The 21,259-nt window shown below is 35.6% G+C and overlaps 3 protein-coding genes across 4 annotated transcripts; 2 read left to right on the plus strand and 1 right to left on the minus strand.

Moving 5' to 3' along the window:
* Positions 1-258: 258 nt before the first annotated feature.
* Positions 259-2,409, plus strand: LOC121767311 (abscisic acid 8'-hydroxylase CYP707A2-like). Of its 2 annotated transcripts, none has more exons than XM_042163552.1 (6): positions 259-786; positions 902-1,288; positions 1,396-1,558; positions 1,634-1,740; positions 1,809-1,927; positions 2,043-2,409. In XM_042163552.1, the coding sequence occupies exons 1-6, from the start codon at positions 271-273 to the stop codon at positions 2,134-2,136; spliced, it is 1,386 nt and encodes a 461-aa protein (XP_042019486.1). In that variant the 5' UTR covers positions 259-270; the 3' UTR covers positions 2,137-2,409. The 2 variants fall into 2 exon arrangements, with proteins under 2 accessions (XP_042019486.1, XP_042019487.1); XM_042163553.1 differs by having other exon boundaries at positions 1,809-1,930; positions 2,043-2,131.
* A 3,038-nt stretch (positions 2,410-5,447) lies between these two features.
* LOC121766593 (eukaryotic initiation factor 4A-3-like) lies at positions 5,448-8,585 on the minus strand. The gene is made up of 8 exons (XM_042162873.1): positions 8,176-8,585; positions 7,730-7,970; positions 7,566-7,646; positions 7,104-7,211; positions 6,601-6,720; positions 6,089-6,256; positions 5,843-5,929; positions 5,448-5,749 (listed from the first exon to the last, which is right to left on the minus strand). The coding sequence occupies exons 1-8, from the start codon at positions 8,484-8,486 to the stop codon at positions 5,636-5,638; spliced, it is 1,230 nt and encodes a 409-aa protein (XP_042018807.1). The 5' UTR covers positions 8,487-8,585; the 3' UTR covers positions 5,448-5,635.
* A 10,789-nt stretch (positions 8,586-19,374) lies between these two features.
* Positions 19,375-21,000, plus strand: LOC121766418 (F-box/kelch-repeat protein SKIP25-like). Its single transcript, XM_042162711.1, has 2 exons — positions 19,375-20,193; positions 20,334-21,000. Exons 1-2 carry the CDS (start codon positions 19,383-19,385, stop codon positions 20,792-20,794), a joined length of 1,272 nt encoding a protein of 423 aa, XP_042018645.1. The 5' UTR covers positions 19,375-19,382; the 3' UTR covers positions 20,795-21,000.
* Positions 21,001-21,259: the final 259 nt, after the last annotated feature.

Here is a 21,259-nt window from a genome sequence, read left to right on the forward strand (position 1 = left end):
ATTGTTTGGTCAGGTTTCTCTAAACTAGACCACTAAATGGTCAAACATGAGTTCCCCCCATCCCCCCTCCCCCCACACGTGTCCTTTTCTCCATCTCAACCTACACGTGTCAACCTCTCATACCCATAAGAAAAACTTCTCTCTCTAAGATTGTTGGGTGGAATTCAAGCTGTAACAAAAATAGGCGTCACTTCAATCCCACCTATATATACACCCTATATTGATATTCATTTTCTCAATATCATCAATATTCACAAAGCAAAAACAATCATGGAAGCAATTAGCATATCCCTCTCTCTCCTCCTTGCAATTGCAACCACAATAATCCTCAAACAATTGATCTCCTCTCTCCTCCATGCACGCCTACCCCTCCCGCCGGGCACCATGGGCTGGCCCTACATCGGCGAAACCCTCCAACTCTACTCCCAAAATCCCAACATTTTCTTCTCCTCCAAAGTCAAGAGGTACGGATCCATTTTCAAAACGCAGGTGCTGGGCTGCAAGTGCGTCATGATGGCCAGCCCAGACGCAGCCAAGGCCGTCCTCCTCACCAACGCCCATCTCTTCAAGCCCACATTCCCGTCCAGCAAAGAGAGAATGATCGGAAAAGGAGCCATCTTCTTCCACCAAGGCCACTACCACGCCAACCTCCGGAAGCTCCTGCTTCGCGCCTTCTCGCCCGACTCCATCAAACAAATCGTCTCCCACATCGACTCCATCGCACTCTCCTCCCTTAAATCGTGGGAGCCCCGCCCCCTCATCACCACCTTCCATGAAATGAAAACAGTATGTGTCTTATTTATTTATTTATTTTTAGTTGGCCAAGCAGCGAGAGATTGAAGTAAAAAAAAAACAAACAGTATATTTTTTTAAATGTATGTGTATGGTGATGGTGGTGCAGTATGCATTCAATGTGGCGCTGCTTTCTATATTCGGAAAGGATGAGGTTTCGTACGGCGACGATTTGAAGAGGTGCTTCTACACGCTGGAGCGCGGCTACAACTCTCTGCCGATCAACGTGCCGGGGACGCTCTTCCACGCCGCCATGAGAGCTAGGAAGAAGCTCGCCGCGATCCTCGCCGAAATCATCTCTCTCAGAAGAGACAGAAAGCGCGAAGACTCCAACCTCCTAGCGTCGTTCATGAGCGACGCCGAGGGCCTCAGCGACGAGCAGATCGCAGACAATGTGATCGGAGTCATCTTCGCCGCCCGCGACACCACCGCCAGCGTCCTCACTTGGATCCTCAAGTTCTTAGCCCAGAATCCCACCGTTCTTCACGCTGTTACCGTGAGATTTTTTTTTAAAATAAAAAATAAAAAAAATTGCGTCAATACTTCCCATCATCCCTTCTCTTTAATTTGAACTTAAATTTATATTTGTATTGAATATTTTAGGAAGAGCAAGAGGCGATAATGAGGTCGGGAGAAGGCAAGGGATTGAGTTGGGAAGACACGAGGAAAATGACGGTGACGACGAGAGTGATTCAAGAGACCATGAGAGTTGCTTCCATCTTATCTTTCACATTCAGGGAAGCCATTCAAGATGTGGAGTTTCAGGGTATGCCCTATTAATTAACACAATTTTTTTAATTACAAGATTTTAATATTTGTTTGTCTAAATTAAATTATGCAGGATATAGAATTCCAAAAGGGTGGAAAGTTTTACCGCTTTTCAGAAACATTCACCACAGCCCAGAAAATTTCACCGACCCTGATAAATTCGACCCTTCAAGATTTGAGGTGTGACTAAGTTCCTTTCTCTTACATATGAATTTGATAATGAAATGGATTTGTTGGTGATGTGACAGGTTGCACCGAAGCCAAATACATTCTTCCCATTTGGAAGTGGGGTCCATTCCTGCCCAGGGAATGAGTTGGCCAAGCTGGAGATGTTGGTGCTTGTGCACCACCTCGCTACAAAATACAGGTAGCAGTGAAATTAAAGTTAATACGATTGATTTTGTTATATTTGCATAAGATTGTTTTATGGATCATAGTTGAATTCTATGAAATTTTAATTATTTTTTTTAACGAATTTGCAGGTGGTGTATGATGGGCCCACAAGACGGCATTCAGTACGGACCATTTGCACTGCCACAAAATGGTCTGCCAATTAAGATCTTTCTCAAAGAATAGAAACTGTCTCACAAAATTTACTAAAGTGTGGGAATCCCACATTGCATTCCAAGATTGGTTTACCATAAACTAATACTAGTATATAGTATATATTTATATATAAGAATGTGGTAAGTATGTTTAAGAGTACATAAGGAATTTCCCATCTACATTAACCAGGATCACAAGAGGACTTAATTATGCATAGGATATAATTTTATTTTTATTGTTTCCTACATGTAAAAAAGTCCGCAAGGCAAATGATGATGATCCCATGTTATATTTCTATGGACATTTTCTTTTTCTCAAACTCCATCTATTTTGTATGCTTGTTAATTACACCTTAATCCGAACTTCGGGAATATTCAATATGTACTAATTAAAGTCGGAATATTCTATCATAAATAATGAGGAAATTGATGAGGACATTTGGTTTAGATACATGAAAAGAAAATGGAAAATGGTCCAAGAATGAGTTCATATTGCAGAAGCTCTTTTCATTGTGTCTGTTTCATTGATGTCTATTAGTTGTCTCCATTGAGAAGAGGTGCATCTAGTGCAGGATTCTAAGCTCACATAGCTTTCACTTCAGCCTAAATGCATATTCTTGTGTGACGGGGGAGTATACAATAAATTATTAAGTTATTCAACTAAAATATAATTAAAAAATACTCCATCGGTCCATGAAAATAGTCTCATTTTGTCATTTTTGGATGTTTACAAAAAATAGTCTCATTTCATAAATTTAAACTCTCTCATACTTAACCCACTTTTTTCTCATTCTATATCTTTCTTTTTCTCTTTCTATCTCATACTTCATCTGTTCCATATTAGTGGAGTCATTTCTTTCGGAACGGAAATTAAGAAAAATGTGTGTAATGTATTAAATAAAAAGATAAGTAATAACGTAAGAAAGAAGAAAAAATAGAGATAATAAAGTAAGATAGAGGGAAAAGTAAGAGTGAGAAAATGTGTTACATTTTTTATTAAAAAAAGAAATGACTCGCATCCTCCACAAATTAGTGACTATTTTCTGTGGACAGAGGGAGTATAAACTATACTCATTACCAATTTTTGCACCTCGAATCTGCGACCAACATTTGTTGTCATGAGCTGGTAAGGAAGCGGTCTTATTAATTTACCCCTCCATCCATAAATAAATGTCTCATTTTGATTCGACACGAATAATAAGATATGGAAAGAAAATTAGTTAGAAAAAATTAGATTAAATATATATTCTACTTTTAGAAACTAGTTTTATAATAAAATTTGAGTATATGGAGTAATTTTAAACGAAATAGATTTTCACTATATTTTAATTTAGGAGGCGTCAACTAAGTCTTGGATTAGTTTTGATGGGTAGAAAAGGGACATTGAACATTATATCTTCCGATTAGTCATAGTCGACACCAGAAACTAAATCAGAGTGAAAACTCAGCACCACTAACCGTGTAATTATCTAAACTATGTAACACCTCCGTCTTTAAAAAATATAAATTTTTGAAACGATATAAGTTTTAAGCATAATTGATAAAGTAGACTTCACTTCCTAAAATAAAACATTTAAAAAGTTTCCGATTTCAAGGAACAGACTAAAATAAAAATAGTTTTATTTTTTTAAAATAGAGGTAGTATTAATCTATTCAATACACAGTTAAATTATTTGGAAGAGTACTCAATTTAGTTCACACTCTAGATTATTGACTGGTAGAATCATACATGATTTTTCTTTAAATGTTTGGATAAAAAATAGATATCATAAAATCGTTGTTTAAAATATGCATTTATTCATTATTGACAACTTGACTATATGTCTTCATTTTTTAAAATAATAATTTACATTAGTGGGGGTGAGAGTGAGAGAGACCGTGGTAGGCATTGGACTCACCTATGTGCTAGGGTTTTAGTCCATTTCGTAAGAGAAGTAAAGAGACGAGAAAATTGTGGATATTATTTCTCATTAGTAAAGATCTACAAACAATTCCAAACTATATGCAGGTTTGACTATATTGATACAATTTCGAAAAGATTCGACAAATAAAATCCGAAATGATAAAAAATAATTTAAGACTCGATAAAATAAAGATATGCTTGACTGAATTAAAAAGATGTACCAATCTTAACTGTCTTTATCTTCCCAAAATGTCTCGATAATTTGTGATGGTGTGACGAGGGCAAACAAGCTGTGAGGTTTCGGAATGGACTAGGAAATCAATACAAAGTGCATGTGATAGAGGCAACAATGTTAAGATTCATGAATTTTTCAATCGATGTCTAAAGTTATAGGAAGAAGGAGAATTTGAAGTTGTACGCTGGGATAGAGGTAATAATGTTTAAAGTTTATATTAGTGTATTTTGAAACACCATTAATAATCCTTTAAATTACTTATAAGTATATATATTCAAAAAATACACTCCCATGTTTCAAAAATTAGATCCATTCCATGCATCACATAAATATCTAATTCGCGTCATATAGAAGTAATCAGTTACTTAGTTTTATATAATTATAGTAAGGTCTTCATTATTTGTTGATGATGTGATGATCAGGATTGTCCCATCGTGATTTTGATTTGGTCAACTTTTTAAAAAATTAATGTTCGTTATGAGAGCAGTTCGATGCCTCCCACATATATAATTAAGCACCGAATTGGATTAATTTATTTTATTTATCTTACAACTGCAGGAAAGTTAGAGGTTAAACTATAAAAATTATACCAAAGCAGTGTTGATTAGCTACGTCAACTTTCATGCTCTATTATTTTTAAAGTAATAAAAAAAATTAAAATTGATGTCGACAACAATAAAAGGAGAAGTGCAAATCTCAGTGATATTTTTGGGGGTTTTTTTTTCTATTTGTCCATTTACTCTACTGTGTTTCCCTGTTAATTTTTTAAAATTTATTTTATGAACCAAACATTAGATGTGTATCATGTGTTTGACCCAAACTTTTTTTTGTTCTACTACTAGATTTCTTAATTTCGGACACATTAGTAAAGAATACTGCTTAGAGTCATTGACACACTTTTTCCAATTAAACAAAAATTAAAACAATTAAAAATACGTGATTCACATATTCTTTGAATTAGAAATATTGTATACGAATTGATTACAAAATACATAATCGAAATAAAAAATATGCTTAAAGTAGACGAATAGTTGATTTGTAAAAATAAATTGAAGAATAATCGGATTGAGAATTAAAATTATGATTTGAAAACTTGATGAAGGCGAGAGTAGTTTATAGATGTAGAAATGAATAAAAAGGGAGAAACAAGAATTCAATTCAACAAGTAATACATAATTTCAGAGATCTGCATATAATATGGAGATTAAATAAGATGCAGCTTTTACTAAGAGAGAACGATCTCAAGAGGAAAATTTGGACTCCACAGGTTTGTTTCTGATAAATATATAGACATACATAATCCACATCACTCCCAGCATTGAACGAATTGTTTCTCACCATAATAGTCATCAGTCTGCTTTCAAACTGTCTTCTTGCACCACAAAACTAATGTTAAATCAAATCAGCGACGTTCATAGGCATTTCATCGATCTGTGTACTGTAATATTGCTCAATGTCTCTAAGGATCTTGATGTCATCGCTTTTAACGAAGTTTATGGCAACACCCTGCATTCATTTACCATGGTAAGACCTTTTATTCCCTGCCGCCCAACAAAAAAATTTGGAAGAGAAGACATGTTACGTAAGCTTGCAGCATACCTTTCGCCCAAAACGACCAGACCGTCCAATCCTATGGATGTAGAGCTCTCGATTGTTTGGAAGATCATAATTTATCACCAGGGAAACCTACAGAAACTCAATGCAAAGACAACAAATAAGTTGTTGTTCAATATTTTTATATTTAACTTGGAACGATAGAGAAAGGGTAATTGGCGCTTCAAAGGAAATACACAACGGCCCCTCGGAACTATCAAACTGAATGGCAACAACAAGAAATAGCAGTACCTGTTGAACATCCAATCCCCTAGCCCAAACATCTGTTGTGATAAGTACACGAGTCTGGCCAGATCGGAATTCACCCATAATCGCATCTCGCTCCTTTTGAGGCATATCTCCATGCATGGATGAGACTGTAAAGTTATTCTCACGCATTTTCGCTGTCAGCCAATCAACCTGCCATTCAGAGAGGAAAAACAAAAAATGTAATTAAGAGCCATCTAGATAAATCTTAATATTTAGCATAAACTCCAGAGACTAATAAAATTATTTCTAAGGAAACAAATAAGCTTATGCAAGGAATCTGAAGGGTCAGGGATTCATATTGCAGTTTGTCTTTGAATATTTTGTTGTGAATTCTCAATATGTTATTATGGTTTAGATTTACTCAATAAAATTCACAGGAACATACACCAAATGAAGGGAGAGACAGCACACATAACTACCTTCCTTATGAAGAATGGTAATAGTATAAGTTTTAACAGAGAAATAATGTGAAACCAAGTGGAGGGAAAAAATACCTTGCGCTTTGTGTTGCAAAATATAACTGCCTGGGTTATGGTAAGTGTATCATATAAATCACATAGCGTATCAAATTTCCATTCTTCTCTTTCAACTGCAACGAAGAATTGCTTGATACCCTAAACATAAAAATCCATAAACAAAAATGAGAACATGGCTGCCTTCCAATATTACATGATTTCATCTTGAAAGCTATGGCATTTCTATTACTCTCTAGCTGCATAAGACCAGAAATACAAAGCACCATTGAGCACGACATAGACAAAAGTGAACACTTCTGTTTTGTATTTGGACATAAACGTGCCCAAACACAACATATATAGGCATGAAACTAGTTTCTCTAATTCTGTTACATGATTTACATCAACAACTTAAATAAAATACTGTTTAGTGGTTCATAACATGAGATGGACTGAAAAACTAGTGAATCATATCCTTCCTTCAATCGTGTAGAAATATTTTTACTAGTATAAAAGCAGGAATAGAATAGAAGACAGCTCACCTCCAGAGTCAATTCATCACGCTTTACTAGGATGCGGACAGGATCAGTCATAAACTTACTTGTAATCTCCAATATTTCATTTGGGAGGGTGGCAGAGATTAAGACAACCTATAGTGGCACACACCATGTTAATAATTTGCAGGGACCATTGATGTAAAAGTTCTAAGGCTTTAGTACATTCAGTAATTATAGCACTAAAGGAAAATGCATCCTCCAAATCTACCAGTGAGGTTCAGCTAAAAGTTTTCAAACTTGTCTTTGTACTAGTACAATAAAAGAGAGCATTCCCACAGCTTTTCTTTATACTACAATAAAAGAGAGCATTCCCAACACCTCAGCATTTCAATGGTTATACTCCTAGCAACATGTTTGAACTAGAAAGATAATGAATATGATCACTTCTAGTGTGATGTCTGCATAAAGATGAGACAAAATACAGTACAGTGATAGAGGGCTAGGTACCTGCAGGTCAGGTGGAAGGTATCTGTAGACATCATAAATCTGATCCTTAAATCCTCTGCTCAACATTTCATCAGACTCGTCCTGATAAAGTTGAGAAAATAAAATAAGAATCAAGATAACCTAGTTATACAATAGGCCAATCTCCATAAGTAAATGAAACTCACCAGAATCAATATTTTAATTGCTCTAGTTCGCAAAGTTCTTCTTTTGATCATGTCACAAACTCTACCAGGAGTACCTGACACCACCTGAACCCCATGCTCTAGTTTTCTTATATCCTCACCCACACTTTTCCCTCCAACACAAGCATGAGCTTGCACATTTATATAGTCCCCAATTGCCAGTATCACTTTCTCTGTTTGAGAAGCCAACTCTCTAGTAGGAGATAAAATCAAGGCTTGCACCCTAATTTTTAAGGAGAGTATGAAATAGGATAAGCACAATAGGGAAAAATGTTCAATTAACTATAGAAACAACGAAAATACACCAATACTGAAACGTCAAGTAGCATAAAAACAATTTTAATCAACTGAGCACAAAATTAAACCAATTCTTCCATGAAACCATAAACTATTAGAGCAAAAAAGTAGAAAGGGGATAATAAGCATACTCTGATGACTTGGTATCGACAATCTGGCAAACAGTTAGAGCAATCATTGAAGTCTTTCCAGTACCGGATTGCGCCTGAGCAATGACGTCACGGTGGGAGATAATCGGAAGGACCGCACGCTGTTGGATAGCGGAGGGCTTCTCAAAGCCGTAATTGTAGATTCCTCGGAGGAGCTCCTCCTTTATTCCCATCTCGTCGAAGCTCATGATTGGCTCCACACCTTTCGAGGTCTCGAACACGAGCTTCGCATCGTCTTCCTCCATCGCATGCCGGCCCCCGCCGCCGCCTCTTTGAGCCACCGCAGCCGACATGGTGCTTCAATCAGTGTTGTCGGAAAAAGAGAATTGGTCGAGGCGAAGAGAATGTAATTTTGCCCTAGTTTTAAAATTTGCGACTTGCCCCCAATTTCTAATTCTACTCAGCGTAAAAACGTTGTAATTTCACTTAAAGTCGTGTCTGGCGGTGGACGGACTAAATTCGGTTATGGAATGCTGGAATAGGAATATGATAAAATCATTCAAAATAGTAAAATTTTTATAAGTTTGTCTTTTTAATAATACTACTTAGTAGTTAATTTTATGTTTTAGTCATCAAATTATAATATCTTTCGTCTTTCCAATAGCTAATTTTTTATTTTACCAACTTGGGTAGCGATAAAATGCAACCTTATATATTGTATAAACTCTACAATTTTTCAATACAGTGTCAACACAGGGTAAAATTTCATGATTTTGATATCAACACACAATATCAACACAACGCCAACACGGTGTCAACTGTTGACACTATCTTGACATTTTCTATTACTATTATTTTGTAATCCGTTGATATTTTTTAATGATCCAAATCATAGTTTGAAATTTGTATAATATTTAGAGTTTGCACGTGATTACATTCCTTACCAACTTACTCTATCATTCCTGATTAAAAAAACCATGTTAATAAAAAAAATTAAACGCCAACACGCCGGAAGTCCCATGAAAAAAATATTTATGTCTATTTTGATTATTGATTCGAAGATTTTGGGTTTATGAAAGTTGTTCGGACTCATTAAATAAATTGGGCCCGAATACATGGGCAGTTCCTATGTTAATTCTGCTTCATTACTTCCCAGAGATAAATAAGTTTAATAATATGAGCAGGCTAAACGGGCCAAAAAGATAATATGGATAATAAAACATTTTAAATTACAAAGGGAGTATCAATCTTTGTGACAAGTGCCTTGCTATTATTATTGGGCTCTAGCTCGGGTGTTATTCACTAAGCTTGAGCTCGATTTGATCGATAATAGACTAAACTTTGAATCAGTTTGTCTTCAATTTAGGATGTGTTTAATTTCATATACTGCCTCCACCATCCTATTGGTATAAGTTAAACTATATACTACCTTTTTGGGATTGTCATGTTATAATTGGGTTATTTCTATTCTTTTGACAAAATTCAATACACTTAGTTTACTCTCCCTCCGTCCCATAAGAATATGCACTTTCTAATTTTGGAAAATTTTTCTCTCTAATGAGGTGAGATCATTCTCCACTAATAATACTTTATTTACTTTTTCTCTCTACCTCTCTCTTACTTTACTAATTTTACATTAAAACATGTGTCAACCCAAAGTACATATTCTTTGGGGACAGAGGGATTATTATTTTCTTCTCTCTCAAATTTTATTATCTCTTACTTAATCTCTATCCTACATTTTACTTAGTATCATATTTCCTCCGTCTCTAAAAAGTATGAATTATTTTCTTATTAGTTCGTTCCTAAAAATATGAACCTTCTTGTTGGGATTCGGTGGAGAAAACGCACAACAGAAAAGAACTTGAAACAAGAAGATGATCGACGCGCAATATTATGGAACATATATACTAAAAAGTATTTTTTGAGTTTATTTGATAAATTGCTTGTATATTGTAAACTCTCCTTATTTAATGAGAATAATAAATGTTTTCTTCATGTTGTGTATTTTACTTTAATGGGTATTGACCGTCTTTAATTATATATTTAATTATATAATTAAAACGTTGGAAAGTAAAATCAGTCTAAGTCTTCTACATTGAAGGCTGGGTCATGGAACAGGTCATCACAGTAGGTGGCCCAGCCGGAACCTTGTAGAAGTAAAACTTTTTCACAACCTAGATAGGCTTTGGCTACCTGTAGCGAAAGGTTGCAGCGTCCATTCGAAAGTCATCTTTACCTTGAGAATGACTAGTGACACTGGTGTGGTATAACATTGAAAGAATCTAAAGTATAGACACGTCTTTATTGCTATCTACTGAAAGACGATGTCTTGGAGATTTAATATTTCTTAATCTTTGTAATAATATAGGACACATGTTATTTAATCATACACTGCTTTGACTTATCAATAGGTGCGGGTTTTTCGCAACCCAATATTCCTGATATCTTGGTAGTAGTAATTAATAACTAGTATGGTGTCAGTTTTATTATTACATTGAATCGTGTGCTTGCGCGGTTTGACTATATCCCCAAGAGGTGTTCGAGAGAAGTTCTATTATTCAGAAACCCGGCCGGTTTGGATTTAATCCAAGAATAACTAGAAAAGCAAAGTATATTATTTTAATATACATCTCGTACTAGACAAACTCTTGAAAATAAAAAGATATTAACTAATTTAAAGTCCATAGCAGACTACAAATTAATTAATGGATATAGAATGTCTTAAACACGGGAAATAATATACTAAAGAGGTTAACCCGGATTGCTTGTAATCACGGATTGGATGGGCAGTCAATATTTCTTCTATAGTGGCACAAGAAATATTCCATTGGCCTTATATTTAATTATGGGTTATAATTTAATTAGTAAAGAAGGTCCAATAGGAGAGGCCCAATCCAAGCCCCATAGATCCCTAACCTAACCCATCACAAACTCTATAAATAGAGATGAAGGAGGTGTGACAAACATACACAACATAAGAAGTGAAACCCTAGCCTCCACACTTGGAATTTTCGGTCCTCTCTCTCTAATAGAGGAATTCGAAATTCCTCTTTGTGTGTTCTTGGCATTCTTGTCTTCTCCTTCAATATCCTTATTATTTCTAAGAGATTCCTCTCACAAGGAATTTAGATCTAGAATTGGGGCATAGGTTAGAAGATCTTTGGTCTTGCAATCACAATCAAGCTTCAAAATCTACACGTGGAGAAGTAGCAAGCCACTTCGATTCTTTGGAGAATCATAATTATAAGTATTCAACATCATAATTTAATTCTAAATTATGTGATTAATTGCGCAATAGCATATCTCTATATGTTCTAGCATGAAATTGAATCGATCTACATAATCTCCTAAATAGATTCTTTTGTGGATTTATTTAATTTGTAATTTCCTCTGTGCAAACCCCAACACAATATATGTGGTTCGGTGATAGAACACCTACGTCCACGGAGGAAGAAGAAATGGTGTATATTGATCTTGCTTTTACAAAGTGTATCTCGATATGTTGAACTCTCAAACTACTCTCAAGATGAGATTTCCTCAACAATGAATCCTCACAAGAATGCTAACTAACTCTCTCTTCAAAGTGTGTGAGTGTTATATACAATATGTGCGAAGAAGTAGAAAAGAAAAATCGGTTGAAAACAGTTCCCAACGGCTAGTTTCTTTCTCAGCTCCTCACTTGCTCACATGATACGCTCGGATTTTACACTGTTTTAAGGCCTTTATTTGGTCTGTTTTTAATGTCAAAATCACAATTCATGTCCATATTTTGCATATTTTCTCTATTCTGGTGTTTTGACGTGTTTTGTGAGATATGTGCATATTTGAGCCTAAAAAGACAGCAAAAAAGTCGAAGTTGGAAATATGGAGCTTTCGAGACGCCCAACGGTCCGCTGCAACTCATACAGCAACCGCTGGGTCCCAACGACCGTTGTGCTGAAACAAAGAACACGCCCAGCGACCGCTCGAAGAGTTTCCAAAGCTACGGGATTATTCACAGCGACCATTGCAACATAGGGTAGCGACCGCTATCCAAGAGGCAGAGGCCACGAATCAACGTGCAGCGATCGCTGGCCAAGGTGCAGCGGCCCGCTGGGAAAACGTGGCGGACAAAATTGACCTACTTTCTCCCCAAGATTTACCAAACGTAGCCACTTTTTGCCTTATTTGATGGAGCTCGAATTTTCCTCTATATATATCCCTCAAACCTCTTCATTAGGATCTTCTTTTTGCCATATAATTTTAGAGCATATATTTGAGAGAGTTCTTCATTGTGCAAGAGGTTGAAAAAGGAATCAAGAGAAGATCAATGATACAAGGATTCAACCTTTGGGTTTTATTGCTTTAGTTTTATGTTCACTTTGTTTTTCCTTCATTCTATATTTTTAGATTATTCAATTATGTGTAACTAAATTAATAGTATTCTAGGGATGTGTTAGTAACGACTTTGGTTATACAATTATGTTTTCTATTTAATATCCGTTGTGTTTTTACTTCGTTTCTTCCCTAAGTTGTTCCATAATACTTCACGTTTGAGTGACACATTCGGTGATGATTTAATATAACTTGCTACATAATCGTGAGAGGAGGTTGGCGAGTTAGATCCACTTAGTAGACATTACAATTAGCTTCCCTTAAAACGGCGCTGTTAATTGAGAGTGGAGACTTTTCAAGGGCTTAGGAGCTTTTAGGAGTTACGAATCTAGGATTGACAGCCTAGTGTTAGTAATCTACGCTTGTGCCGCATGGGCAAAACTTATGTGACTCGTTCTATCGAAGTATAAACCGTGCTAGAGTATTGTAGTTGGAATTTGTATAACCATAACTGTGAACGCACATCCATGGAATTCTCTTATCTCTCATATTTTACCTCTTTAATTATTTGCAATTAGTTGTTCATTTGCTTTCAAGTTGTTTTTATTTTCAAATATCCAAAATACTCTTGGTTTTCCAAATAGTGAAAGAAGCTTAGTAGGAGATAGCCAATCTGTGATTGTTTTCTCTGTGTTCGATATCCGATACTGCCCTTTAGCTATACTATATATACTCTGTATACTTCCAGGTTTATTTAGTACTAATAAAAAGTGCATCATCACACACGCGCATCTTGCACAAGTGTTGACATGCACGGCTTCAGCAACACATATCAACCCAGCCTCTATCGAGCTCACTGATCAGTCCAGCAACTTGTGACTTGCTTGGACACAGAACCAACATTTCTAATTTTGTAATAGTTAAACAATACATTACTCATACACATCATTTTATTTACAACTTATAGCATTACATTGCACTACTAATAATGTGGAGCCTACTCTCCACTAACACTATTTACACTACATTTTATCTATTTCTCTTTTATTTTACCAATTGTACATTAAATTCAGTGTTAAACCAAATATTCAAACTTTTGTACGACGGAGGAAGTATTATTTAACTACTTTAATCTCTATCTTACTTTATTATCACTCAAAATTTATAATTTATAGACATTTGTCACCTCTCTCCAACAACTTTTGCGCTTCATCTTATGGGGCTTTAATGTGGAATAATTATTTTTTTATATTTACCCACAAATATGTGTTTGAGCATAAATGATAGTTTAATTTTTTATGTTTACCCACAAATTCGTGCTTTCTATTATTCATATTCATTTAATTATGATTTATATAAAATTTATATAAAATAAAAAATGTAAATTAGAGATGGGGGATATGATGAATAATCCAAATGAAATTATAATTGTGGACGTCAAGTGACGATGGAAAAAAGATAGTGTGAGCCATAGATTATACTCCATCTGTCCCATTAGAAATAGAACGTTTTCCTTTTTGGTCTGTCTCATTAAAAATGAAACGTTTTTAAAAATAGAAACAATACTCTCTCTACTTTTTCTTCTCTCTTACTTTACTCTCTCTTCATTAACTCACAAAACAACATTACATAAAATCACGTGCCGAAAAGCAAATGTTGCATATTTAATGGGACGGAGGGAGTACATAGGTAGTGTCTATTATGAAAGTCCATGGCGTGTTGATAGATGTCACTTATCAACATTTATTGGACGGTTTGATGTGTTATGGCCATTAATTTTGAATTGGAAAACGGCCTGTTTCTACTTTTATTAGAGTTTGATGTGCTATAGCCATTAATTTTGAATCAGAAAACAAATTATTGCTACTTGTGTTTGTGGCTACATATTTCTTCACTTTTCTTTTCCCATTTACGATTGTTTTTAGGAGCTACTGATGCATAAAAGTTGGAGTGGTTAATAGTAGTAGTGTATTTATATACTACTTTATCGTCCCATAGATGTCACACTTTTCTTTTTAGTTTGTTCTATAAAAGATGTCACATTTCCATTTTTAGAAAAAGTTTTCTCTCACATGAATATAAGAATTATATTTTCTCTCTCCATTTAACACACAAAACAAAACCTCCTAAAATCTCGTGTCGTCCCACAAGTGTGACATCTTTTATGGGACGGAGGGAGTAATAAATAATATGACAAATTGTCCGTAAAGTCATGAACTAACATAGTTTGGTTTTTCGCGTGAACTTTAAATGTTGCATGAAAAGTCATGAACTTTACCAAGCTATGTAAATTTCTCATCCGACCCGACCCGATAGATTTCCGACACAAAGTTATCCTACGTGACGCGCCGAAAGCGTGACTTGACAAATGACAAATTTAGGGTTCAATTCGTATTGTGGAATTAATACTACTTTTATGCTAAATTCGATTTGTGAAATTCGATTTGTATGTTTATGTCGATTTGTATGTTTTCATTTGTTCTACTTGTATGTATGTGATAGTCCAAGGTCATAGATTGTAAAGATAGAAGAGAAATACTCAGAATTAGTGGAGTTTTGCCAAGTCACGCATTCGGCGCGCCACGTAGGATAAGTTATGTCGGAAATCTATCGGGTCGGGTCGGATGAGAATTTACACAGTTTGGTAAAGTTTATGGCTTTTCATGCAACATTTAAAGTTCACGGAAAAAATCAAACTATGTTAAAAGTTTATGATTTTACAGACAATTTGTCCTAAATAATACTCCATTTCTAAATTAATAGATTGCGTTTCTTGATTTTCAGTTTGAGATTTATCTAAGCAGCTTTGTGTGAGTGTGACTAAAGTGTTTCAGAATTTTCAAGGTCCAACCATAAAAATTAATTTGTGTGTCATACTTGACAAACTTAAATACTATATAATTCTAATTTTATAGTAACTTTTAGAAAACATGGGATCATTAATGTAAAGCATGCTAATTAAAAGTCAAGTTTTTTTCTAAATAAGTAGTTCGCTTTAAAGAAAGAACGGCCTATTCTCATAAACCCAATTACAATACTATATGCAAATGGGTGATTAGAGAAATGTTTATTTTAGGTCGAGCTAGCTGCAAAATAGTGCAAAAATATTACTCCGTATTATAATGATTAGAACTTTGTATAGTCTTCAAATAAATAAGTTCCCATGTGAAGTTGTTAGGATATATAGTACCAGGGACGGAACCAGAACTTGAAATGAGCTGGTGCTGAAATGTAACGATAAGTACGGTAGGAAGCGCGATGCTCCTAGAATCTCCAGTAGCAGCTTGCTTGCCTTTTCTCGTGGTACGAAGTGGTGTATCTAGGATTTTTGATTTGTGAATTCTAAGAAAATATTAGTATACACAAGTATACTAATATCTTCATATATTAGAGTGTATCTTGATATCCTAAGAGTTCGCAAATTGAGTTATTAAAATACTACTTTGACATAAATATGGCACTCCAACCATCCGTGATTACTTATCCTACTTTGACTCGTTTCAAATGTTAAAAATATAAATTCAAAATGGTACTTCCTTCGTCCGCCATTAGGAGTTCATGTTTACCATTTTAGTTCGGTTGTCATTAGGAGTCTTAGTTCACTTTTACTATAAATAAGTACTAGTAAACATCATTTTTCACTAATGGTGGACGGAAGGAATAGAAAAAGTTAGTAGATAATGATTTATGCGTGTCATCCTTGCGCAGGGGCCATGCAAGGATGACACGCATAAATCATTATCTACTAACTTTTTCTATTCCTTCCATCCACCATTAGTGAATCGTTTTATATATTAATTTTATAATAAAATATGAATGTACCGTGAGTTTACCCGTAAATTAATATGTATTGGCATAAGGATCGAAAATAAATATGAGATAAACAATTATTTTTATTAGTAGTAATTGATTCTTTAAACAATTTTAGAGATAGGAGAAGTAGTAATATATTGTTAAACTAATAATCACGCTAAATAAGAAATGAAATTAGCAACTGCTGTTAATCGCATAAATCAATAAAGGGAAATAAAAGTTGGCTCTGTCCCCTATGTCATAGAGTAATTACGCTCTTTCCCCTATGTCATAGAGTAATCACAAGTCATTTCTATTCCTCTCTCCCCCTTCTTCTCTCTCCCATCTTCTTTCTCCATACACGGTCTCTGTAAAAAAAACCCAAATACACTGTAGGCGACTCTGGGAGGAAAGCAACGGCCAAGCCCCCGCTGGAGCGGTGGCTTGGCCTATGCTATCTCCGTCCCTGTATAGTACAATATTGTTAGTAAAGGTAAAATATTAAATGAACGTGAAATATACAATTGATGTGTTATTTCACTTATATTAAAAGTACAAATTAAAATTATAATTTAGTAATATAGTTTGAAGTAGCAACTCAAGTATTATATCATAGCGATAGTGTTAGAGTGTCCATAATAGCCACAAAAAACTTGTCCAGCCCAATAACAGTCATGCCACAGCCACAAATCACTTTATTTTGTCAATTTTTGGTATATTTTAATTGGGCTAGAATAAAAATTATCGGACAGAAATAATTAGAAAAAAAACATCAATTATTAAAAAAACCAAAAATATCATTCAAAAACATCAATTATTAAAAGAAATAAATTAAGAAAAATAATAAATAAATAAAAATTTAAAACTCGCCGCCGCCGCCACCGCCGTCGACGGTCGCCGCAAGACCGTCCCTTCCGCATCGCGCACGGGGTGGCGCTACTGTGGACACTCTTACATTACAATATTGTTATTTCGTGTTTATTCATACCAAAAGATCATGTGGGGTAACTGAAAATCTCCATGAGAATTTAAATATGATAGAAATCAATATCTTTCTCTAGAAAGATTGTGAATACAATTTTTCAATATCAAGGAATTGAATCAGTCTAAATTTTAAACCAAGCTAATAAACTACTACCACTATTATCTAAATTGTGAAACGTGCATGGTTAGGAAAAGAGTGAAATAAAGATTTTAGAAAGTGATATTAACTCTGCCTCTCATTTTATAATTTTAAGACCAAATAATTATAAAACTCACGAATTCACTTTTATCCTCCTCATTACAATTTCTTTAAATTTTTTCGATTCGAATTTGAGCTTCCTGCGCTTTTTGCATTTATGTTTCTCTTACCCAATCTGTTGTCGTTGTATCTCTATCTGTATTTATTGCATTCATAAAATATTAGTAACATATTTCTTTCATTATTCTAAGAATATGCAGTTGAAGTTACGAGGTTACCCTCACCTGGCTTTCGTATATACTTCAAATAAAAAAAAAAACAGTTTTTTGCCAATAATTATATAAAATATTTAATTCATTTCATAAGTACTAGTACTATAATTATTTTATAACTATTATATCCTCAATTGGACTTAATTCGTAAACATTATCTACGATAAAAATAAAAGAGTAATAATGTAAAGCGATTTGAATATTTAATAAAACTATTAATTTATTATAGTTACTGGCGTTGCATTATTCTTCTTGTAAGGTTAAATCAAACCCTTTGAAAACGACAATTATAAACTAGTTTGCGGAAGTTAGGTCATTCAGATTAATATTTGTTTGAAAGACAATATATTAATCTTTTAATAAACGTAAAAGTAAAATGGTCCTAACTCCTGAGACAATAGGGGTAGCGAACAAGTCTTCACAAACTAAACATTTTTCTAAATGGTATTTATATCTTTTAGGTAGAAATATTAATCTTATTAAACCCTTAGGGGAAACAAGAAACGTGTGTCAAACATCATAACACAGCACATCTTGTTCGTATGCATTGCAGTTCACAAATTGTGCATTATATAGTCAATTATATCCATTACTCGTTACCATGTGAAGATTACATACGTGTCTACGTACTATACCCTAGCCCCTAAGCTTATTAAACCCTTAGGGGAAACAAGAAACGTGTGTCCAAACATCATAACATAGTACATCTTATTCGTATGCATTGCAGTTCACATATTGTGCATTATATAGTCAATTATATGCATTACTCGTGACCATGTGATGCATTATTCGCAGATACCAAAATGTGGCAGTTACTTTTCCGTCCAATGTCAATAATAACCCTGTAATGCATACAACCACCATCTATAATGCAACACGGAACCAGTTTTATAGAATCAATCTGATCCGTTGATGCCTTAGATCTAACGCGTAATATTAAGAAGGAAAAAGGATCTAAGATGTGAAAAGGAGAATAACACTCTCATATATATATATATATATATATATATATATAGGGTTTTGATCTATGCAAAACTAGATTTAAATACAGAAACGCAGAACAATATCATAATTAGGGCACTTTTAGGTCATAATTAGGTAATTTTTAGGTCATGCTAACAAAGCATGACCTAAAACGATCTTAACATGACATTAAACCTAAATATTATAATATGACCTAAAATTGCTTAATTATGACCTTCCGTGTTTTGGGTTAATTATTGACCATTAGATCATCTAATCCTAGGGCCAAGATTTGGTCTGCATTTCTGGATTTAAACACATACTTATTTTGATCATCTCCCTATATATATATATATATATAATTCAATTATGAGAAAACGGATCTCGAATAATTAAGAATTTAAATGAAATCCAATTTGTTTTGTTCAAATATACAACTATTGGTAAAAATTGTGAACCCAATTATAGATATAAAACCACTTTAATCCAGAATACCAAAAGTAGGGATTTCAGATTCCCATGAAAAAAGATGTGACGTAATGTTTGATTAATAAAATGAAGACTTTGATAGTAGTGAAAAGACAATGGCAAAACTGTAAATAACCGCATATACAAGTGGGTGTATGAGTATGATACGTACTATCCAACTTTTGCCTTTTATTGTTGACTTAAATACCTCATTAAAATTATTTAAATAATTTTAATAAATTATTTTTTGAGGAATGAGAACGAAAAATGACTTGCATTATGAAATAGTGCATCACAATCAAAGTTTCTTCTTTCCTACTTCCATTACCTCTCCGATGACCAATCCCATCTCCACCACAACTCTCGACCATCAAATCTCCGCCGCTAAAAGGCCAAAGCACCACAACGAAGATGCCGCGGACCACCGCCACCAGCCGCTACTCACCGGAATCCCCGATCACCTAAGCCAAATCTGCCTCTCTCTCGTTCCCCCTTCCAAACTCTACGCCGTCTGCAGCTCTTGGCGCCGCCTAATTTGGTCTCCCTCTTTCCCCCCTTTTCTCTCTCTCTACGCCCTACTTCTCCCCGCCGATAACCTCCACCACCACCACCTCTTCTCCAATTCCCTACAATTCGCCTCCTTTGATCCGATCTCCGCCAAATGGCAGCCGCTCCCCCCGCCGCCGCCGGATTGGCAGCTCAGATTCCTCTTCCGCCACCCTTCCTTCATCTCGCGGAGGATCCCCGTCCAATCCGTCGCCGTCGCCGGCAAGCTCGTCTTCCTCGCCGCCTCCAACGACGACTTCCTCCCCGCCCTATCGCAGCCCCTGATTTTCGATCCGCTTTCGAGAAATTGGACGCTCGGACCGCCGCTCGCCGCCCCCCGCCGGTGGTGCGCCGCCGGCGCTTCTCGCGGCGCCGTCTTCGTCGCCAGCGGCGTCGGATCTCAATACAACACCGACGTCGCCAGATCGGTCGAGAAGTGGGATGTAGACTCGCTAAACCACCACCAACCGCCGCTCCGCCGCCGCTGGACTTGGCAGAAGATGCGAAATCTCAAAGACGGTAACGTCAAATTCTCATCTAATTTTCAGTCATAGATTCATAATCACTAGGATTTATCCAATATTTTGAATCAATCAATTAATTAAGTCAATTTGTAGAAATCATAATCGAATTGAATTGAATTGAATTGAATGGAGCAGGGAAATTCAGCCGCGACGCGATCGACGGCGTGGGATGGAGGGGGAAATTGTGCATGGTGAACGTGAGCGGCGACGCGGCGAAGGAGGGGATAATTTACGACATCGAGAAGGATTCGTGGGGGGAGATGCCGGAGGGGATGCTGGCGGGGTGGAGAGGGCCGGCGGCGGCGATGGATGAGGAAACGATCTACGCCGTCGACGAATCAAAAGGCCTCCTAAAAAAATACGATCACGCCAAAGACGCGTGGGCCCACCTGGTGGTGGATGATAGGCTTAAAGGCGTGCACCACCTCGCCGCAGCCGGCGGCAAGGTCTGCGGATCCGCCGCCGACGGCAGCACCATTGTGGTGGTCGATGTGGCGGCGCCTCCTCCTGCCCGGCTATGGGAGGTGGATGCGCCGCCTGGATTCCAAATCTCGGCGCTTTATATATTGCCTCGATTGAGCAACAATGCTACCTGAAATTTTTTGATTCATTTATTTGATTTTTTTAGTTTAATTTTGGATTAGTGTTAAAAAATGGATTATTGTTTGATTGTGAGGTTTTTGTTTTGGGAAAGGCATTTTAAAAGGGTTGGGAATTTAGGGCATCGTTATGTAATTGGAGTATGCCACGTTACTCTGTAAAGAAAATTTCCGAATAAATTAATTCTCGATTTATTATTTTATTTTATAAAAATTGAATAAATTAAGTTCTGATTTTCAATTTATTTCTATATCTCTGTGTGTGTTTGTCGACCATTTTTTCATGTGATTAAAGTTATACGCTTGGAACGTTTATTTTGATTTTTATTTCTGCATGAAGTGAGTATATCATTTTACTACTTGGGGTTTCACTATATGCCGTGGTTATATTGTGTAGATTAATTAAACAACAAAATATAAGAATGAAACGAATTATAACTAATAATTGTGATCAGTTACCTA

This window comes from Salvia splendens, chromosome 15 (assembly GCF_004379255.2).
Source record: "Salvia splendens isolate huo1 chromosome 15, SspV2, whole genome shotgun sequence".
Lineage (NCBI taxonomy): Eukaryota > Viridiplantae > Streptophyta > Magnoliopsida > Lamiales > Lamiaceae > Salvia > Salvia splendens.